The sequence below is a fragment of the Aptenodytes patagonicus genome, chromosome 9 (genome assembly GCF_965638725.1).
Source record: "Aptenodytes patagonicus chromosome 9, bAptPat1.pri.cur, whole genome shotgun sequence".
Classification (NCBI taxonomy): Eukaryota; Metazoa; Chordata; class Aves; order Sphenisciformes; family Spheniscidae; genus Aptenodytes; species Aptenodytes patagonicus.
Window position 1 is genome coordinate 10,136,115 of NC_134957.1, and position 18,690 is coordinate 10,154,804.

The window sequence follows — 18,690 nt, forward strand, 5'->3', positions numbered from 1 at the left end:
GACAGACGATCCTGGCAGCACGCAATGCACAGCATGAACGGTCGGTAGTGTAGTGCTACGTTTTATTTTTTTAAGCACAGCACCTTCCATTTCTCTCTGTATTCTTCTTACAACAAAAGCAAGATAAACAGCCTTTCTAATTTCTTTTTTATTTAGCTCCTAAGTCCCTTCTTACGATATCTCTGAAATTTAAACAGGCATAAGACAGGTAAGGGTTAAAGCTGGGCTTCTACGAACTGATGTTGGTCCCTTAGAAACACAGGTAATTGACCTAGATGTGAGAAATGTGTATGGTGTAATAGTAATTCAGGGCTGGCTGGAAGCACTCAGCCTCCGGGAATGAGTCACTTTATGATTTACGCTGTTTGTTTTCTTCATACCTACGTGAGATAGCTTGATAAAAATGTTACTCATAAAAACCAGAAGAGCTGTGGGTTTAGGTTTCAGTTTGCTGTGCCCTGAGTATCCTGCAGTGGTGTTACTCTCCTGTCACCCTCCCTCCGTGTGACCGCTTTGCTCAGGCTGCAAAGGCAGGCGCCGGTGGTGTGAGGTATGTCAAGAGTTGACCGCGTCATTCCGTGGTGCTCCTGCACGCCACGCAGGAGGTGAAGAACAACGCTGTGTCTGGCGGTGGGAAAATTAATTAGTATAATGATTGGGAGTGGAACGGGGCCAGGAATCTACAGCCGTTTGTTCTTCACTAGCAGAAGATGCTTTGGCATCCCCAACAATTACAACCAGTTCACTTTCATCGGAGCAATCCCACTCTCAGTACAGCATCTTGCCCCTTCATATGTATTAGTTAAAAGCTACAGTAAACCTATCGCATCATCACCCCCTGTAACCGCCAAGATTCAAATTTCAGCAGCACTTTTAAGGGTCAGAGCAAAAGAGACTGCCAGAGTGAACTCCTCCGGTGCTTATCCTTTGTGTTACCCAGAGAGTCTGAGCAGTTCACAGGTCACCTTTCTGTAGGATCTCTCTGTTTAATCTTTAACAAACATCTCCTTAGGGCATTCTCCTTGGAGGCCTTCACCTCTCAGAGCAAGCCAGGCAGGTTCACAGGCTTGCTCTCCAAGTAATTGTGAATAGGCTGATGATGGAGCGTGGGATCTCAGCCCACCTCCCCTCCCCTTAAAACTGGGGGGTGGGAGAGGCAGTTTTGACCCAGATTGTCAGAGGCAGCACAGGACAGGCCTTGGGCAGCACATTGTCCCGGCTCACCAGGCAGGCTAGACCAAGAGAATAGGAAATCCGTGTGAGGCCCAGTTTCCTTTGAGATGGAGAAGGCTTTGCCTCTAAGAGCCAAGTGGGTTAGCTGGTTGGAAGCTCCTGAATCTCCTTGCTAGAAGTTAATCAGCCCCCTATTTTTATCTGCTGTCCCAACTGGTCGAGAATAGCTTTCAGTTGCACGAGAGAGGCATGAAATCAGTAAGGGTTAGTGACCAGAATCACCCACGGTCAGCTCCAGCGTAGCAAACTGCAAGTACCCCCACATGTTGTTCTCCTCCTGCCTGAGGTCTGCCTGGCAGGACATGGTTTTTCGAGCTGCCCCTCCTAATTACAGAGCTAATGTTCCCAACGCAAGGAAAAAAGAAATGATTCTTTGGAAGGCAAGCCCCTATTCACACCACGGTGAGCCTCAAGCTGGGGACTACAGGAATAGTAGCTGTGATTAGTCCCACTGCATGTGAAAAGGGGGAGTTCCCGGAGCTTTGGCAAGCTGGGGATCGATCTCTTCTGCTCCCCAGTTCTGCCGGGTATCTCGGTGCGGTAGGTTTTCAGCATAAAGTCAACATCTAGAGATCAGCCTCAGCTTCTGGAGGGTTCTTATGTTTCCACTTCCAGACATGAAACGTGCCCACGTGCTTTCCATTACACAGGTAGTAAAACCGACCGCCACGGTGTATTGCATTTAACGCACATCTGTAGAACATCTGGCCATGCACATCCAGAAGGCCTGTCCGGTGCTTTCCAGGAGCTCCAGCACGTTACATGTACATCCAGTCTTCCTGGAAGATGTTAGAGCTTCTGCATGTCGTCCTACAGCACACCCGTGCTGCTCCAGCCAGACTGAAGCGTGCCTGGAAATTCCTTACTCCACCACACAGGACATGCACAGTGGTCATGGCTGACACATACGCAAGCTGAGAAAGTCCTCAAAATCTGTACGGCCCCGGTTCCGGGCTGGTGGGAGGATGCTCCTGGAAAAGCCCAGTTGGATGGCAACCCCGGGGTGGCTCACGGGCCCACGTCAGCTTCTGCTCTGGAGAGGAGACTGTTCTGCAGCTCCCTCCCTGCTTTAACTCACTTTCTGACGGACCTTGGAGGCAGCGTCCCCAGGGATGCACAAAGGGAAGACGCTACTATTTAGTGATTCAACAAGAAGGCCACGGCATCTTCTCTGTACTGGCAGAAAGGCGATTCGAAAAGTCCACCGTGAGCGGCCCCCGGGATGCCGCCCGCACTGAACGTGGAGGAGTTTAAGCAAGCAAGAGGGAGAAATACGGGCTGGTGAAGGGATACCAGGGTGCTCAGAAATGCCACCCCACTCCTCCTGGCCCCTGCGGACATGATGGGGATACCACAAACCTGCAGTATCTGGGACTTTTCCACTCCGATTGAGCAGCTTGCTGAAATACAGAGCTGGAAGGGATGCCAGCCTGCCCAGCCTAGGAGAAGGGATGGAGGTCTGCTTCCCCTCTGAACTTCACACAGCCATTGCTGCAACTGTCCTTCAAGCTATGCCCAAGGGCCCTCAGTCTGCAGCCTAGTTCCCCCTCTGGTCTTATGGCTGTTACTCACCTATGTTGATTTGTCCCTGTCCCTCAGCTGAAGATCCCCCCGTAAGGACAATCCCTATTATTATTTGTTATCCTTAGGGCATCATGATATTGCTTAACACCCCAGAAATAAAGGAGAACAGAGATGCAAGGGTTTTTCCTTAAATACAAGCATTTACTCATGTTTATGTCTTGCGGTGTGATAGTGTAGGCACCAACCATCCCAAAGGTCAAAGCAACATCCCCCAAATATTTACAGCAGTACAGACGTTGATCAACAGCTGAGCCCCTAGACAGTGGCCCCATCCTGTGCCTTCTCCTTGTTCTGGCTTAGCTTTCTTCGTGAAGAGCACAAGCAAAAAGCAGGTGGAGGTCCTGACCCACGGTCCTGTCTGAGCTGCAATCCAGGGCTGTAGGGAAGAAATATCCCAACATGTTCTTGAACACAGAGTCATTCTTTCTCCAAAATGCTTACTTGATTACCAACAGCTTGTTGCCCTTGCTCAGATTATCCTCCTGGAATAAGTTATGCAGCATCTCTCAATGAATAAAGAAATAAAAGGGGAAAAAAAAAATATCAGTGCGTTAGCCGCAAAGCCAAAAGAGTCCGTGAAAATCACCCTCCTTTCTCCAGACTTCATTGTCTGCACAAGTCTAACCAGCAGAGAACGATCACATTCATACCAGCATTAGCTCCTTTCAAGCCCAAATTAAAAATCAAGCAGTAACCGAGAGGAGGCTTTTCAGAGCAAACCCTTTGCCTGGTTCTCACCACATTTTATGTAGAGGGATGGTTTTCTTCTGTGCACAAGCCATTTTCAGAGCCATCTCTCCCATGTCAGTTCACAGCACCAGAAAGTGAAGGACTTCTGCCATGGCCATGGCTCCAGGGAGTCTCATTTCCAGAGACAGAGATAAACAAAAAGCCACAAGACATAGGGAAAAATGGCTAATGACAGGAAAGTCAAAGAGGTAGAACCATCACATTAGCAGTGAGCCCGGCGAGGGTTCGTGAAGCAGAGGGTAATGACAGCAGCCTACCACAGTCTGGAGAGGACCAATTGTGAAAGCGGGGCAAAAGAAACGCTTGAGGAAGTGTCTGAAGGGCTGCAAAGCCACAATTATTACAGAGATGCTCTCGGTTTCAGGGGCACTGCTGCCATCCTTGCCCAGGTTTATTAGGTCCTGAAGGGCTATCTGCCGGAGCTGGTGGAAGCGAAGGTGTAGAGGGTTAGAGAAAAGCCCTCTTGCACCGATTTCTCTGGCAGAAGGTTGCACTGACTGGTGCTGGAAGCCACCGGAGGGTGATGTCAGGGTCCAAGTTTTCCCGTCTTTTACCTCAGAGGGTGCTTGCGCTAGCCCAGGTGGGGTGAAGGGGCTCCATGTTCCCCCGGCACCTTCCTGCTGGCTTGTCTGCCCAAGCAGGGTTAGAGAGAGAAAGTGCATCCAGTCAGATGGATCCCCTCAACCCCTGGGACCAAGCACAGGGTTTCTTCCCTCAGGATCCATCATCGGATGCCGACAGCCTTGCTCTGGCTCTCGGTTCATGGGAAACTCTTCCAGTCCAGCAGATCTCACAAGCCTGGTAAGTCCAGGTGTGGGCCCAGATTACAATGCCTCCCGCTCAGAGCATTGTCACTTAACTGTCACCTCCCCACCGTCCTCCTTCCTGCCAGCCTGACCCTTTGCACCCTTTGACTAATTACAGTGCTTTCCGATTTCCCGCAGGACACAAATGGAGCCTAAGGTCCTCACTGCTGATTGACCCCTCCAGTCCTTTCCCAGCTCTTCCCTGTTGGGCTTGCAGTCAAGATGCAAGGAGCGAGAGGAGGAGAGGACTCTGCATATTCAGCACTTGACCCTGCCTTTTCCCAGGCAGAAATTCAAATGGGACCTCTCTAGGAGGGGATCACGACATCTCCACAGGGCATTCCTAGCTATTGTGGCTCCTCTCCTCTACCCCAGGCTATGTGTGTTTGTAGTTACCAAATGCAAATCACATTTCCCACCCTCCTGGCTGAATCTCTCACTCCACAAGATCCTTCCCCTGTTTTTTTCTCACCAGCTCGTTTTGCAATGCTCTGCAGAGTTCACAGCCCCTCCCGGTTTCACCTCCCTCTGATCTGGCCATGCACAGTGAGGTGGCTATAGGGAAGGTATTTAAGCCATCCTCCTAATTAAGTACCTGCATCACCTCTCGGCTCAGCCTGGCTCTGGACACAGAAACTGCAGCTATTTTGCAGCCTGGCAGCTGAAGACTCCCTTTTCTGAGGAATGCCGGTGACTAACCCCTAATTGCATTTTAAAAGAAAAACTCAAGATAGCTTTTTGGCCTTCGGCAGCTGTGACGGAAGCCTTGCAGCTGTGGCTTTACTGTCACTCTGGGAAGGCTAGATGTCAGCAGCCAGATCAAGTCAATGGCACATTAACAACTGATAATGATAGTTAATTCACTTGGTTAACTATGTGAGCATATGCTTCACCCCTGAGCATTTCAACTTCCAGCTCCCAGGCTTGTCTCAAGCCACCTTTGACTCTCGGCTGTTATTCACTGTTAATACAGAAACCTGGAGCACATTAAGTGGAGGGGACAGTTTACAATAAAAGCTCATGAATTGATTCCGTGACCCAGCAGAGGCTATTAAAAATGATTGAATGAATATGGAAATGAGTAATCGTACAGCTGGACTCGGGGCTGAACACGGCCAACTCCATTCAGTGCAAACCACAAATAAACCAAGGCGCACGCAAAGCTGCCACAGTCTCAAGGTCATGGTGTGAGCTGCAGGAAATTGCCCTAGGATTTCCATCACCTTTACCTGTCCTCCTTGTGCCGTGGGTTCTCCTCAGCACCTGTGTATTTAGACTCATCCTTTCTCTCCAAAGGCTGCATGACCAGGAACCTCTTATCCCATAGGTTCCACGCTAGGGGAAATGGGGGGCCATCAGGGGAGCCCCCATCCCTGGCTCCCGACCCCTTGCTGTTCCACACACGCACGCTTGGCTAGTCCAGCCCACATTCACAAGGATCAGAAAATAATCCCGGAGTGCCTCGGTTTCCAGCCACCAGTGCTGAATCCCAGGAAGCCAGATTCCTTGCTGGCTGGTCAGAGACCTGAGGAAGCGGGTGATAGAAACCTTCCAACAGGTTTTCCATATGTGCACGGTAGCTGAGGCTGACAGATATCTGTAATTAAAGGCAAACCTGGGCCAACGAGCAGAGTTAAAACTGAACTGGTCCCCCGCTGCATGTAAGGGTACGGACACGGGGCTTTATGCTCTCCTTACAGCTTCGCTTTCTCTGTGGCCAGCTGAGAAGGAGATGGAGGAAGGAGGTTGTCCTAGGAAACATGTCACAGAGAGCTATAGTACAATACATTTATTTAAAAGACACACACCAGAATCCCACTTACATTAAGTATAGAGACTAAAGGTTCATTCTTATTTCCCAAGGGCCCTGGAGTCGTGTCCTCTCTCCAGGCCAGAGTGCCAGCACACCTGGTATTAAAGGGGGTGGAAGGAGTGGGCTGAAGACCTTAGTGGTCTAGAAGAAGGGGCAGGAAGGACGAGCCATGAGTATGCCACGCGTTGAGTGGGCTTCCACCTCCAACACAAGCCCAGAGGGCAGAAGCTACAGTGCTGCCATGGCTGCCTTGTTAATACAAGGCTGCTAGGTGCAGTTTTGCCACGCTGCCCTGCTTCGCCAGTCTCCCGGGCCGCTCCTGTCCTTAGGTCTGTGTGCCATCATCAGTCAAAGATGAAGGCTCATTACTGTGTGGGCAGCGGCAATCTCCATGCAGGTCATGGGGAGGATTGATGAGTTCTGTCTCCTGGAGCAATAACTGGTTCTGCCTTTGTCCAAGCCTGGTCTTCATTTCAGATGCTGCAAAGGGCACTGGACCAGTATTTGCCCCTGAGGAGGAACACTCAGTGGTGTTGGGTGAGCCCACAGCAGAAACCTGCCCCCAAAGGAGCTGCCTGTGACCCCCTCACCCGAAGCAGCTTTCTTCCCCTGCAGCCTTCTCCCAACGGGCAACTCTCTACCCCCCTTCCCATCCATCACTCCTGGCTTTCAGGCCACTGTCAGAAACCTCCTGCAAAGAGACAATGGCAGCCCAGGGTCCCCATTCACCCCTGGAGAAAAGGGCCTGTGCATGCGGAGTGATAAATGGTTTGTCCCCAGCTGGAGACAGAGGGCTGGACGCTCCCGATCAGCTGCAGGAGGGCAGCCCTTTGTCTTGCTCTGGAGAGATGGAGCAGAGGTCGGCCCCCAGTCTTCGGCTTCCCGGCATCTCTCAGTTTGAGGTCTTCTGTGGTAATGCAAGAGTCCAGGCTTCCCGCATAGCCCCCTTCTTGCCCGTAGCTCAGAGCATCCCTTGCGGTTGGCATTTGGTCTCCAGCTGTGCCCCAGAGGATACCAGCACAGGAGTCCTCCCGCCTGCTGTCACGCCTCTGGCCTTATTTACAGACATATCTCTCCACCTTCCGCCGACACTTCTTGCACACCACGTAGCAGCACCAGTGATACTTGCAGTGGCATCTCTCCACCACCTCCTCCGTGTAGGTGTTGTAGCCGCGGCCACAGCACATCAGGTTGCAACTGTCGCTGCCCACGGAGGTCTTGTTGCACTGCCTGTCAAGAGGAGGATGCACACGCGGGAGCTGAGGGAGCGTACCTGCCCAACCATGGTGGTGGTGCTGACCACAGCTATCTGCCCTAGCCTCCTCCCAGAGCTTACGTGCCCATAGCAGGAGGCAGCGAGGTGCAGGGGTCTGCCTGCAAACTGGGGTTGACGTCAGCTCGTGTTACTACGGCAGTGTTTGAGCAGCTGTGGCTGAGGCTGGGCACACTCACTCTGTATCACACTGGGGGCAGGAACTTCCCATGGAGAAGGAAGGGTGCATGGCTAGGACCAGGAACTTCTGCTACTGCTAAATCTAACAGGGATTGCAAGTCACAGCCCTGAGGCAGTCCTGGCTTGGCCTTCAGACGAGGCTTCCCCATCCCTCTAAAAACTCCCCCCCACCCCCTGCAATTGCTCCAGAAAGGAGACATCTGGAAAGCACTGCAGATTCCAAGGACTGCTGAACCGCTCTGGTTACGGGCAGGCAGCATCCAAGGGCTTGCAGGGAGAGGTGGTATTTTCCTTTCTGACTCCTCAGTGGATGAATCCTGTCCTGGAGAGTGGAGCTGACGGACTCTCAGTGAGGCCTCTCCCTTGCCTTTACACCTGCATAGCTCTGTAAAAATAATATCTACCTTCCTGCCCACCTTGGGACTTAAAGACGCAAAAATTTCACAGCAGTCCCTGTGGTGTCCCCATCTAACGGGGGACCGCACATCCACACCAGCTTCCCAGCGCATGCTCTCAAACCCAATGGCACAGACACTCATGAAATGGGAGGCTGAGTTACAGCGTATTTGCAGCAGTTTCTTACCTATCCTGTGTCCCCAGAGACCCCAGGTGGAGATTTGGCGTGCAGTAGTCGGGAGAGTTGATGAGATAAACCAGATCCGTCTCTTTCACTGGCCTGACGTCCATTTCTTTGGGTATCAGCTGCTTCCTGGGCCCTATGAGCCGGTGGGTCACCTTGATGGCTGCCAGGTACTTGGACTTCAGGTCAGAGGCAATTTCAGCCAGGTTTGGCAGTCCCTTCCAACAGGTCTTCACTGAACAGGAGCCTGAAACACCGTGGCATTTACACTTGGTATCCAGGGAGTCACTCAGCACCTGCAGAGGATAGGAAAACAGATGAATTTGCTTCTGCTTTCTCCTGGTACCCACCCTACCGATTGATTTGCAAGAGCATCCATGGGAAGTTTCAAGAGATGAAAGAGCTCAGCTGCTTACTGCCACCTTTAAATGAATATAATGGGGCAATCAAGGACTCAGCCCTGCTTCGTTCCCCTTGTGATAAGAACCTAACCCTTGGGGAACTCCCTGCTGGAGCTTGCAGTGGGGCTGGTGGCTTCCCTAGCCAACACGGGTGCAGGATGGCCACGTCCTCACCTGGGGAACTCGGGTGCATGAAAGCACAAAACCCCGCAGTTCTGGGCAGGGCTGGGGAGCCCAGCTGGAGCGGGGCAGGACTGGCCTCTGCTCCCATGAGAGGGGCGGAAAGAAGTACTGGAAGTACTGGTGTGAAGTGGCAAATATCTTGCCCTACTTGTGGAAAGAGTGCAGGGATGTTTGGGGAGGGTAGCAGTGGGGGATGTCTCTGCAAAGACATGTAACTCCATTTTAACCATTTAGTTGCCTCCTGACTTTAAGGACAGCATCCCAACAGCCTGGCCGGAGTCTACCGCCTTACATTAGGCACCTCTGCCCCCCAGGCTGCTGTAAGATGTGCTGGGCTGCAGCAATCCGTGGCGGGCACCATACCCACCTGCCGGCCCACCGCGTTGTTATGCAGATTCATGGCCTTGAGTGCTTGTGTCCCCAGCTTGCTGGATTTTAAGGGACTGTCAGCAAAAGCGGCGCCAAGCTGGAGGCCGTAGCGCAGGTTGTCCCCGCAGCCACCCCATCTGAAGTCCGGCCCGGGGACCTCCGAGGGGACAGAGCCACAGGAGCAGAGAGGGAGCTCTCCCGAGGTGCAGGCTTGGGCGATGGAGTGTGTGACGGCGGCAGCAGCCAGAGCGTAGACAAAGGCGGATTCCCGGGTTCCTGGGAAGAAGAGGGGGAGATGTCCTTCCTCCCTGCCCAGCCAAACACTCCTCTCAAAGATCTCACAATGCAAATGAGGTTTTTTTTTCTTGCAGCAGGATAAAACCAAGGCCCAGCGTTTTTCTTGCACTGTATTTTTAACCTGTGCCACCCATTATATTACGCTGTCAGTATACAGCCTGTGTCCCCACCTCTTCCCCCTTTTTTCTGGAGCCTCTAGCAGCTGTTTTTGTTTGAAATGGAAGTTACTGTCATCTCCTGCAGATCTAAGTTGCATAGGATTAACACCAGTGTAGTGGCAGCAAGTTTCTCCAAACTTGACACCCGTCAGCTGAACAGCAGCGCTGTACATTAAAGCGCTGCCTAAAGCGCTGCCTGCCTGGAAAGCTCCGTGGGGGCAGAAAGAGGAGCACAAACACAGCGGACGAAGCATCCTTTACCTTTCAGCAGGTCAGGGCCAAAGCTGGGGGCACGTTGGACAGAGGAGCAGTTCCACCTCATGTCCGCAAAGGTCTTCTGGCAGACGCTCTTGGTCTGGCGGGCGGCCCGGACGATGCTGTGCATGACCTCCAGGTTCCTGCGGCACATCTGGAACTGGTCGGGCACCAGCCCGGCGAGCAACCGGCAGTGGTGGCTTTTGTTCCAGGCCACCCCGCTGCCGCTCTCCGTCAGCCCGCTGTGGGGAGAGGATGGGTGTCAGCGGGGTGGGGGGACGACAGGCACCCCTCCGGGGACCCAGCCGGAGAGGGGGAGCCCCGAAGGGGCGCACCGGGAGGGGGTGCACTCCCCCCCCCCCCCCCCCCGAGGCCGCTACTCACAGCCACTGGATGGCCGCGGAGAGCCCCAGCTGGCAGAGCAGCGCGGCGGCGGCGGCGGTGGGGCGGCCCATGGCCGGGGCTGGGGCCGGGGCTGGGGCCGGGGCCGGGACCGGGGCCGGGGCTGGGGCCGCTCGGCGCCGCCGCCCCCTTTTATAGCCGCGGGCGGCAAGGTCCTCCCCCCCGAGGAGGGGAACAAAGGCGGTTTCGGTGCCATTCACAGCGGGTTAAGGCCGGGAGGGGGGGTGGGGGGGGGGCGGTCGAGGGGGGGGGGGTACAGCTGTTATTAGCTGCGACCATTCCCAAAACAGCACCTGGGAAGCAATGAAGAAGGGACCCGCTGCAGGACGGAGAGGCTCTGCGCGATGGGGAGGTGGGGGGCATCGGGTCTGGCACGTCACCCCACTAAGCGTTCAGCTGCCGCGTACCCCTTCGTGCCCCCGCAAGGCATAGAGGTGCTGCGCACAACGGGCCCCGACGCCGGAGACGTGTGGCGTTCTCCTTTGGCATCTTCAGGAGAGCCATCGGATCACAAAGCAAATACATGGCTCTGCCCAGCAGGTAAAAACTCATCCCCGTAACTGGCTGGCAGGAATCAGAAAGGGAGGACATTAGTAAAGGACAGAAGGGGTTGATATTAATTTCTGGCTTTTTTCTTATTTTCTTTGCAAGAAGCTTTAAAAAATACATTTTGACCCAGAAAGAGTGAAAGTCTCAGCCGTCTGCCTCCTCTGTCCTCGGAGCCCCACGAGGACAGCGAGGACTATGCAATAGCCAAGACTCCAGATGTATATGTGTCAATCAAGGGTGTGGACACTGATCTCGCCAGCCTGGAGAGGACCCAGCCAAAGGCTGTGCCGGGACTGAAGCTGACTGAATGTGGAGAAATCCTGCCCCCGGACACCGACTTCACAGCTTCAGCCCCAGCCCCTTTTCTTACAGGCAAACCATCTTACTGACCCATCATCTCAGTCAGGGCATCGGCAGCTGCTAGTGGGTTTCATAACTGCAGAGAGAGAGGGTGAGCAGAAGGGGACATGTGGAAGGGCTCTCGGCACGCAGCCCGCAAGCAGATTTCAAAGTAATTGGGTTAAAGCAACCTCTCCCTGCTGCAGGAAGGTGCTGGGCTGCAGTGCAACGGCTCCCTCCTCCACACTCCGCTCTACAGCCCTGCCCATGCAAACTTGAGAAACAGCCTGAAAACTGAACGCGCCCACTAGAAAACATGTGGTCAGAGCAGGATCTAACTCAGCATGGGGCTGTCTTTAGCTTGTCAGCACTGCAAACCCCAGTCCGTAGTTGGCATGAGGCTTTCTGTTGCCTTCAGCACCCCAAAGTGCACAGGGGCAGGAGGGACAGCTAAAGGACTTTGCTTTGACTCTGTCGCTGGGCTTTCCAGATCAGGACTAATGCTTTGATGTGTACTGCTAATTCCAGGCTCCTGAAAACAGCATAACCAGGTTCCACGGCAATTTGCCTCTCCAGGCCAAGAAAATCAGCTTAAAGTCCACCGGCTGTCTCACAGACAGCCCAGAGGGGAGTTTGTCTGGTGCCGCGGGCAAACTGATGTGTGCACGTCCGTGAGCCAGCACTGGGCACAGGTATCAGCTGCAGAAGTGCCCGTTTCATTGCAGGAACCAGCTTACAGCTGGCAGAAATGATGCAGCCGGGGAAACGGTGCCTGCTTGGACAGGAGCTGGTTTGGTGTGACATTTCCATGGCTTGCACATGCTTGTCACAAGGTGTATTCTTCTGAATCTTTCCCTTCCATAAGTAGAAAAACAAAAGTGCAACCTTGCTGCTGTGAAGACCTTCAGGAACCAGGTAGGCTGATATTTTCCCACATGGGGAGGTGACATTTGAGAGACAAGTCCAGCTGACACCACCTTCTTTGGAATCACTCACAGGTTGAAGACCTCTACTTCGGGCTTTCACTTTCTCCCTCGCTGTGCAACTTCCCTTCTCACTGGAAGGTGCTTTCCCTTTACAGGACATAAGTGGGTGGTTGGTTAGCATCCCCCCATGACCTCCCTTTGACTTGCTATCATGTGCACTAAAACTAGGACACGCAGCTTGAATTGTTGACCTTCCCAAACTACTCCCCTGGGATGAAAAGGCCAAGGTGCATTGTGCCAGAGCGATGGCCCATGAGGAAGGGTCCTGCTAGGAAAGGGCCGAGGTCACTTCCAAATCCCAAGCAGAGTTACAAGGGGCTTAATTAAAGGACAGAGAGAAAAGAAAGAGATGCTGTATTCAGTGTGCCTGGAATCGGCTGGCTCTGATCCCATTAACTTTCCTCTCCCTGATGCCTGTGGACTGACACCAAAGGGCTCCAAAGTTACAGTAAGCTCTTGTCAGCTGAGGAATGATTTTTCAGCAGGAGTAGGAAAGATACAGGATAAAAGCAAATTTGCTGAGCTGCTCGTCAGGGCGCGCAGCTTGGATGTCTCTGCAGAGGGCACGTGGAGGCCAGCAAGCGCCGTCCACGGATTTCTGCTTCGGAGTGGTCTGAGCAGGAAGCCTGCCCTGCTCTGGACGTCCCACTGGCTGCATTGCCACTGGCTGAACATTGGCACTGTTGGGCTGGGAATCCCTGGTTTAAGGCAAGAGGAGCCTTTTCTCACTGCAACCAGTACTTAGAAAATTGTCCCTGAGTATTTCAGGGTGGGAAATGCTTTCCTGGCTGCGGACAGCAGAGTCCCTGTTGGAGAGGACAAGGGATAACCCAAGACTATATTCCCTAATCACCGAACCCCATGTTTTGGTTTCTGTCTCTAAAATGAGGACTAAGCTGATTAAAATAACAACAGTCCGCCTATTTTTATGGGATAAGGTAGCAATGAGCATGCCCTCTCCCGTAGCACATGCTGCTCCCAACCCCTGCAGACCAAGCCTCAGGTACAACAGAGTCCTCCAGCACCTGTGGAAGAGCAGGGCAGGTCCTGCCCCTCTGCTGCCCTCTCCAGCCCCGATCACTGTCCAGCGGAGGAAGATGTAAGGGCAAGTCAGACACTGGCTAGTGCAGTTTGTGGTCCCCAGCTGTGGGATGTGTAACTCACAGCCTGCAGGGAGGTTGAGCAGAGGCATCTGGACAGACTTCATCCATCTGCAGGGGCAATGTGATCTGCTTGGCAATGCACCGACCTCCGCGGGAAGGATGTCCTGCGGGAGCGGGCTCGCCTGGGAAAGCCTGCCAGGAGGAGACGAGGGAGCGTCAGGACATGCCGTGCTGTTTCAGCCCGGGCAGTCCCTAGAGCATCTTTCACTCTCCAGGCTTCCTTATGGTCCCAGACACAATTCAAGCATCCTGACCATTTCCACAATGCAATTCACTTTTTTCTCAGTTTTCTGCAGGCCCCTGGATTTTCAGCCCAACTCAGCTGCTCCCTCATCAGCCCAAAGTCTCCTCCAGCATCCCTGCTATTTAAGGAAGCTGTTTGTTCTGCTCCAGTGGTACCTGGGTCCTGGTACTGCCGTCCCGTGTAAGATCAAACTCTCTCTGGGCCATTCGCTCCAATCCCAGGTGGCACGTGGCAGAGATAAACCTGATCTCTGAACCTGGTCCGCTTCTACCAAGGGCTCTGCAATGACAGATAGTCCCTGTTAAGTCCCTGGCGTGATGGATTTTACTTATACACATCACAGGACCCCGAAGGTTGAGGTAGAAAAGCCCCATGAAGCAGCACCTGCTGTTGGGGCCAGATGCTGGTGCTGTGTAGGACAGGGTGACAGCACCCTGGGGTGCCTGGGGCCCTGCTGTATGACCAACAGCTTCATGCTGCGAGACTCCTTAGGGCCTGGGGTAAAGCTGGGGTCCTTTGCCATGAAGTTGTTCATCATGCTTGGTGAGACTGAAGTCAGACTGGTCTCACCACAGTGACATAGTTCAGCTTTCACCTTCCTTGACTCAGTTCAGTCCTGCTGGTACTCACTGCGCTCTGGAAGTCCCTGATATTTCTTTGACATCCCACCTTCCCAGTCATGGCTTTTGCAGGTCCTTCTCTTACCTTGACCTGCAATCAGATACGGTGTCCACACTTCTCCTTTGTGCTAGCCTGAGCGCTCCTTTCACTCTAACCCCAAGGATTTTGATGTTATGAAAGCATATTCTCTGTAAGTTCCCTTTTCAGCCTTGGGGAATGGGGAAATGCCTTGAGCCCTGAGGGGGACATTGCGGGGAAATCTGAACAGCTTCTGGAGGGATTAGGAATTTTCTGACCAGGAAAAGCTGCTTTTGTTATTGTTGGGAGGTGCCTGGGTGCTTTTCTGGGCATCATGTGCTCAGCGGGCAGAGGGAGGGCAGCAGTTCACCAAGCACGTGTAAGCAGGAATTGCCAAGCAAAGGCAATCCCTTGTGCTGGACATGTCTAACCAGACGCCTCTTTCTCCAGACTCCAGCCAGAGGGATGCAGGGACTCCAGTGGCTTTCAGTCTCTCCCAGTTACCGTCACCCTGCCCTGGACTCCTTTGCGGCAGGTGCCCTGCATCCAGCCTTTTAGGAGGAGCTGCTTTGCTGCTTGTTGCTCCAAAGTGTCCCAGTGCCACCTCTCTGCTGAGGGATGAGGAGGTCTCAGTGGGAACGCAGGCTCTGCCGGAGATGCTAATCCTTCTGGCGTGATTTCTAATGTTACCTCATCAGCTGCCTGGAACAGCCCCACACTGCCCGGGAAAAAGTGACCATCAGCACAACTAGACCCTGCAGAGGATTTCAGACGAGAGGGTCAGGAAGGTCAGCAGTCCCCTAATCTCCCCTGAGTGAGACACAAAGGTGGGCAAAGTGCAAGCCCACCTCTGCGCAGGGGGAGAGGGAAGAAGGTCTGGCGTTGCTATCTAGGCGAAGCTGCTTTCCAGCTGGGTGGCCCCAGCATATACTGGTGCCTGGGGCTGTTCTCCCCGGGGCAGGACTTTGCACTCCCCCCTGGTTGAACCCCCTCCTCCCCGCTGGCATTCACACCACCAGCACCCGCTATGGCCGGTGCAGGCTGAGCTTCAGGAGATGGACATCGGGGATGCCCGACCACCCAGGTGGGACACGGAGCATTGTCCTGCCATTGCCCAAGCTGTTCAATCCAAAGGTGGGTCTGAGTGGGGTTAGAGCTTCCAAACCAAAATGGACCCATGCCCAGCACAAGGGGCTGTTCCCTTCTCTGCTCTGCGCAGTGTCAGGCCCAGAAAGGAGAGGGGATATTGCCACCTTCTGGACAGTGGTTTTGCTTTTAAGGGCCACCATCTCCCCTTCCAGTCCCTGGAGAACCTGCTTTCACCTGCTCCCGCCTGCCGCGTTGGTGCTGGCAACTCTCACATTGCAGCAAGGCACTTTTTTCCCCTATTAACCATATTGCTTTCAGGCAAACTCCTCGAGGTGTGGATGGCGTCTTAGTCTGGGAGCTGGAGGATCTCAGATGGGTTGCCATAGCCAGTACATACTGGAGTTGGATGGCAGCTGGGAAGGCGAGAGCAACTGGGATCCCAGGCGTTTTAGGAAAAGCCATGAGCAACAGCCGGGAAAAGCTGCTGGAGAGCAGGAATGCAGAGAGAACACATATGAGGACGGTCTGGCAGGTGGAGGCATCTCGTAGCTTCGCAGGTGCTGGGAGCCGTGATCAGAGCTGGGGCAGAGGGGCTTAGTACCACCCCACCCCCTTCTTTTGGGATGCGAGGTCACCGTGGGAGCTGGGCAAGGGCACGAGAAGCCAGTGCCAGCATAGGGAACAGTGTCCAGCAATTTCTGACACCAATCTCCTGCTTGAGCCCGCTGCCTCCTATGAAAGGTGATTTTTACCAATCCCTCTTCACAGAAAAGTTTTGCAATGACTGAGTAGCAGGTTAAAAAAAAAAAAAAAAGGCTTCCTTTTAAAGCAAAAGCAATCCTTCATTTGATGTCAATTCCTCCTCTTAGCTCAATCCTTGAAACAACCGTAGGGTAAGTGCTAAAAATACCCCTTCCCCTTCCGTGTTAGGCTCTCTCTTGGGGAAGGAGGAGAGCAGGAGGGGATTCCCAGCCCAGGAGAAAGGCTTCCCTTCCCCAGCCCGCCCACACCGGAGAGCCACCACGGGGAGAAAGTGCAGCCGTGCTGCTGAGGATTCATCTGCGGGCGCTGAGCGGAGGGAAAGGCCAGCGGGGAGCGGGCAAGGAGCCGGGAGGGACATTGGGAAACGTCACCCCTGACTGCCTGCCTGCCTGCCTGGTGTTGGCTGCCCTGGGGACACAGCCAGGAGGGGAAAGCTTAAGGAGGAGCTCACAGGAGGGCAAGGAGAAGACCTGCTGCCGGGTCACGGCTTGCCTGCACACAGAGCTTGTTCCTGGGATTAAGCTAATTACTGGAGGAACATCACATAGTTGTCCTGGATGGCCAAAGGTTTGTGTGTCCCACTATCGGGACTCAGACAGGGGCCAAAGCAAACGCCCATGAATGGTTTGTGACCTGCGTAAGCACATGGGGACCCCTCCCCACGTACCATCCCAGCTTGCAACGGCTTGCGGCTTCCAGTCTCAGGAGAGGCAACTTCGTACGAGGACCTTCCAGGGGTTCCCCTGCCGTCAACGTGCCCCGTGTCCCCTCAAGGCCTCGGCAACCTCGGCGCTCCCCCACCCCACGCTCACCTACTGACCGACCGCGTGAGGAGCCACATCCTTTTGCCTGGGAGGTTGTGACAGCGTCGGGTTGTGGTGACGCAGGCGGCGGTGGCACGCTGCCATGTGACACTGACGTCTTGGCCGAGGAGGCAGGTCGTGCTCCCCGGCCAGCTCCCGCCATGTCCCAGAGGTTGTGGATGGGATCCCTGCTGCAGGTGGGCGCCTGGGAGCATCCCGTCCCCTCCGGAGGCTGGGGATGCTGGTGAGGGCCACCCTGGGTGCTAGGCGACTGTCCTGCTGCAGAGGGCTGCTTTCCTTTAGCGAAACCGTCCTCCTTCCTCTTTCTGATGTAGTGGTGGAGTCAGTGACCTCACCACAGGACAGATACTGAGAAGCAGGCTGGGGGTGAGAGGGACCTGCAAGGACTTGTTCCTGCCAGCTGATCTCCTCCAGAGCCACTTGCACATGGTGCTGCCTTACAGCTTCACCTGGCCCCGTGGCTTCCCCCCCTCGCCGCGAGGCTGCTCCCCCGCGTCTGCCTAGAGAAGTCCCAAAGCTGGGACCAGGGACCGTGGGTCTGCACCCGCTTGTGGGTTCAAGCTGTAAGGAGACAGAGCACCTGGTGACACTTCATGAGCTGCTAGAACCAGGGCTGCCTGCAGCCGTGGCAGCGTCCCATTGCAGGCAGCACACACCAAGGCAGCCCAGAGCAGGCTCTGCAGCACGCCCTGTCCCCAGGGCCCCGGGACAGCTGGGCTGGGGGGATCCAGCTGCAGAACGTGTGTTGGCATCTGCACTCTTCCTCCCCAGCAGCCCGGGACAGCTGGGCAAGCGATGCTGCATACAGGATGTTGCAAGGCAGGGGAGATGCTGGGAGCTGCGTTCCCCATCTGCTCCCTGCCAGAGTCTCCTCTGGCTGAAGGTCTGCGTGCTGGAGAGCCGGTGGCAGGTCCCGGCCTGGCCGGAGCCCCACCAGAGAGGAAGAAAGTGTCATGAATAACACGCCCGACCTCACTGACTAGGCTAGAAATAGCTGCCAGGGAAGTTTTGTTGAGTCACGCAGAAGAGGCTGTGGCAGTGAGTGATAATGGAAAGCAGCGGCGGCACAGCCCTACGAATGGGAGGGACACGCAGGCTGATGTCCTGGAGGTGACACATGGGGACGAGCCATTGCCACCATCCTCCTGCCCCATCCCAAAGCTGCAGAGCAAATGCCGCATTAGCTAGGAGCACGTAAAAGCCACCCTGCCACGGGGAGCCAGGCTACGGTAAGAGGACAGTGGTTTATGAGATCAACCACATTTGGGAATGCATATTGCAGCAGTATCAGCAAAAAATAAAAGAAACGATACCTTCAGCAGCCGTTCTGCTGCTGTCTGTGCGCTGACGTGGACTTACCTGAGCTCTTCTGTTGGGTGAAACCCGGGGCAGGAGCTGCTGGGAGGAAAACAGCGTTCACTGCTGCGGAGGTTTCACACCTTGCAACAGCCTAAAGCACGTTGTCTTGTGTTATCTTGGAGCAGAGTTGGGGAGATTTGGGCTAACCTGTGCTCCGTCTAAATGCAGCGGATGAGGAGCGCTCTCCCCGCTCTGCTGGGCAGGGGCAGCTCGAGGAGCAGTATCTGCCAGCCAGCGACCAGGAAATTCTTCAGCTCTTGAAGCAGATGAAGCTCTGGCTCTCATCTCCATGGAAAGAAAGGGGAAAAGGGAAAAAAAGAAGTCCTCCAATTCAAGTTAGTTGCAGACAAGGTAATTTCCACATGAGTTAGCAGAACAGCTAGTTGGAAATTTTTGATAAAATCTATTTTTCTTTGAAAATGCCAATCCAGTGAAATATGAAAGCTTTCCAC

At 54.2% G+C, this 18,690-nt stretch overlaps 1 protein-coding gene across 1 annotated transcript; it reads right to left on the reverse strand.

The window, feature by feature from the left end:
- Positions 1-7,241: 7,241 nt before the first annotated feature.
- On the reverse strand, positions 7,242-10,337 carry LOC143164724 (protein Wnt-11b-like). The gene is made up of 5 exons (XM_076347651.1): positions 10,267-10,337; positions 9,889-10,124; positions 9,171-9,448; positions 8,223-8,515; positions 7,242-7,416 (listed from the first exon to the last, which is right to left on the reverse strand). The coding sequence occupies exons 1-5, from the start codon at positions 10,335-10,337 to the stop codon at positions 7,242-7,244; spliced, it is 1,053 nt and encodes a 350-aa protein (XP_076203766.1).
- Positions 10,338-18,690: the final 8,353 nt, after the last annotated feature.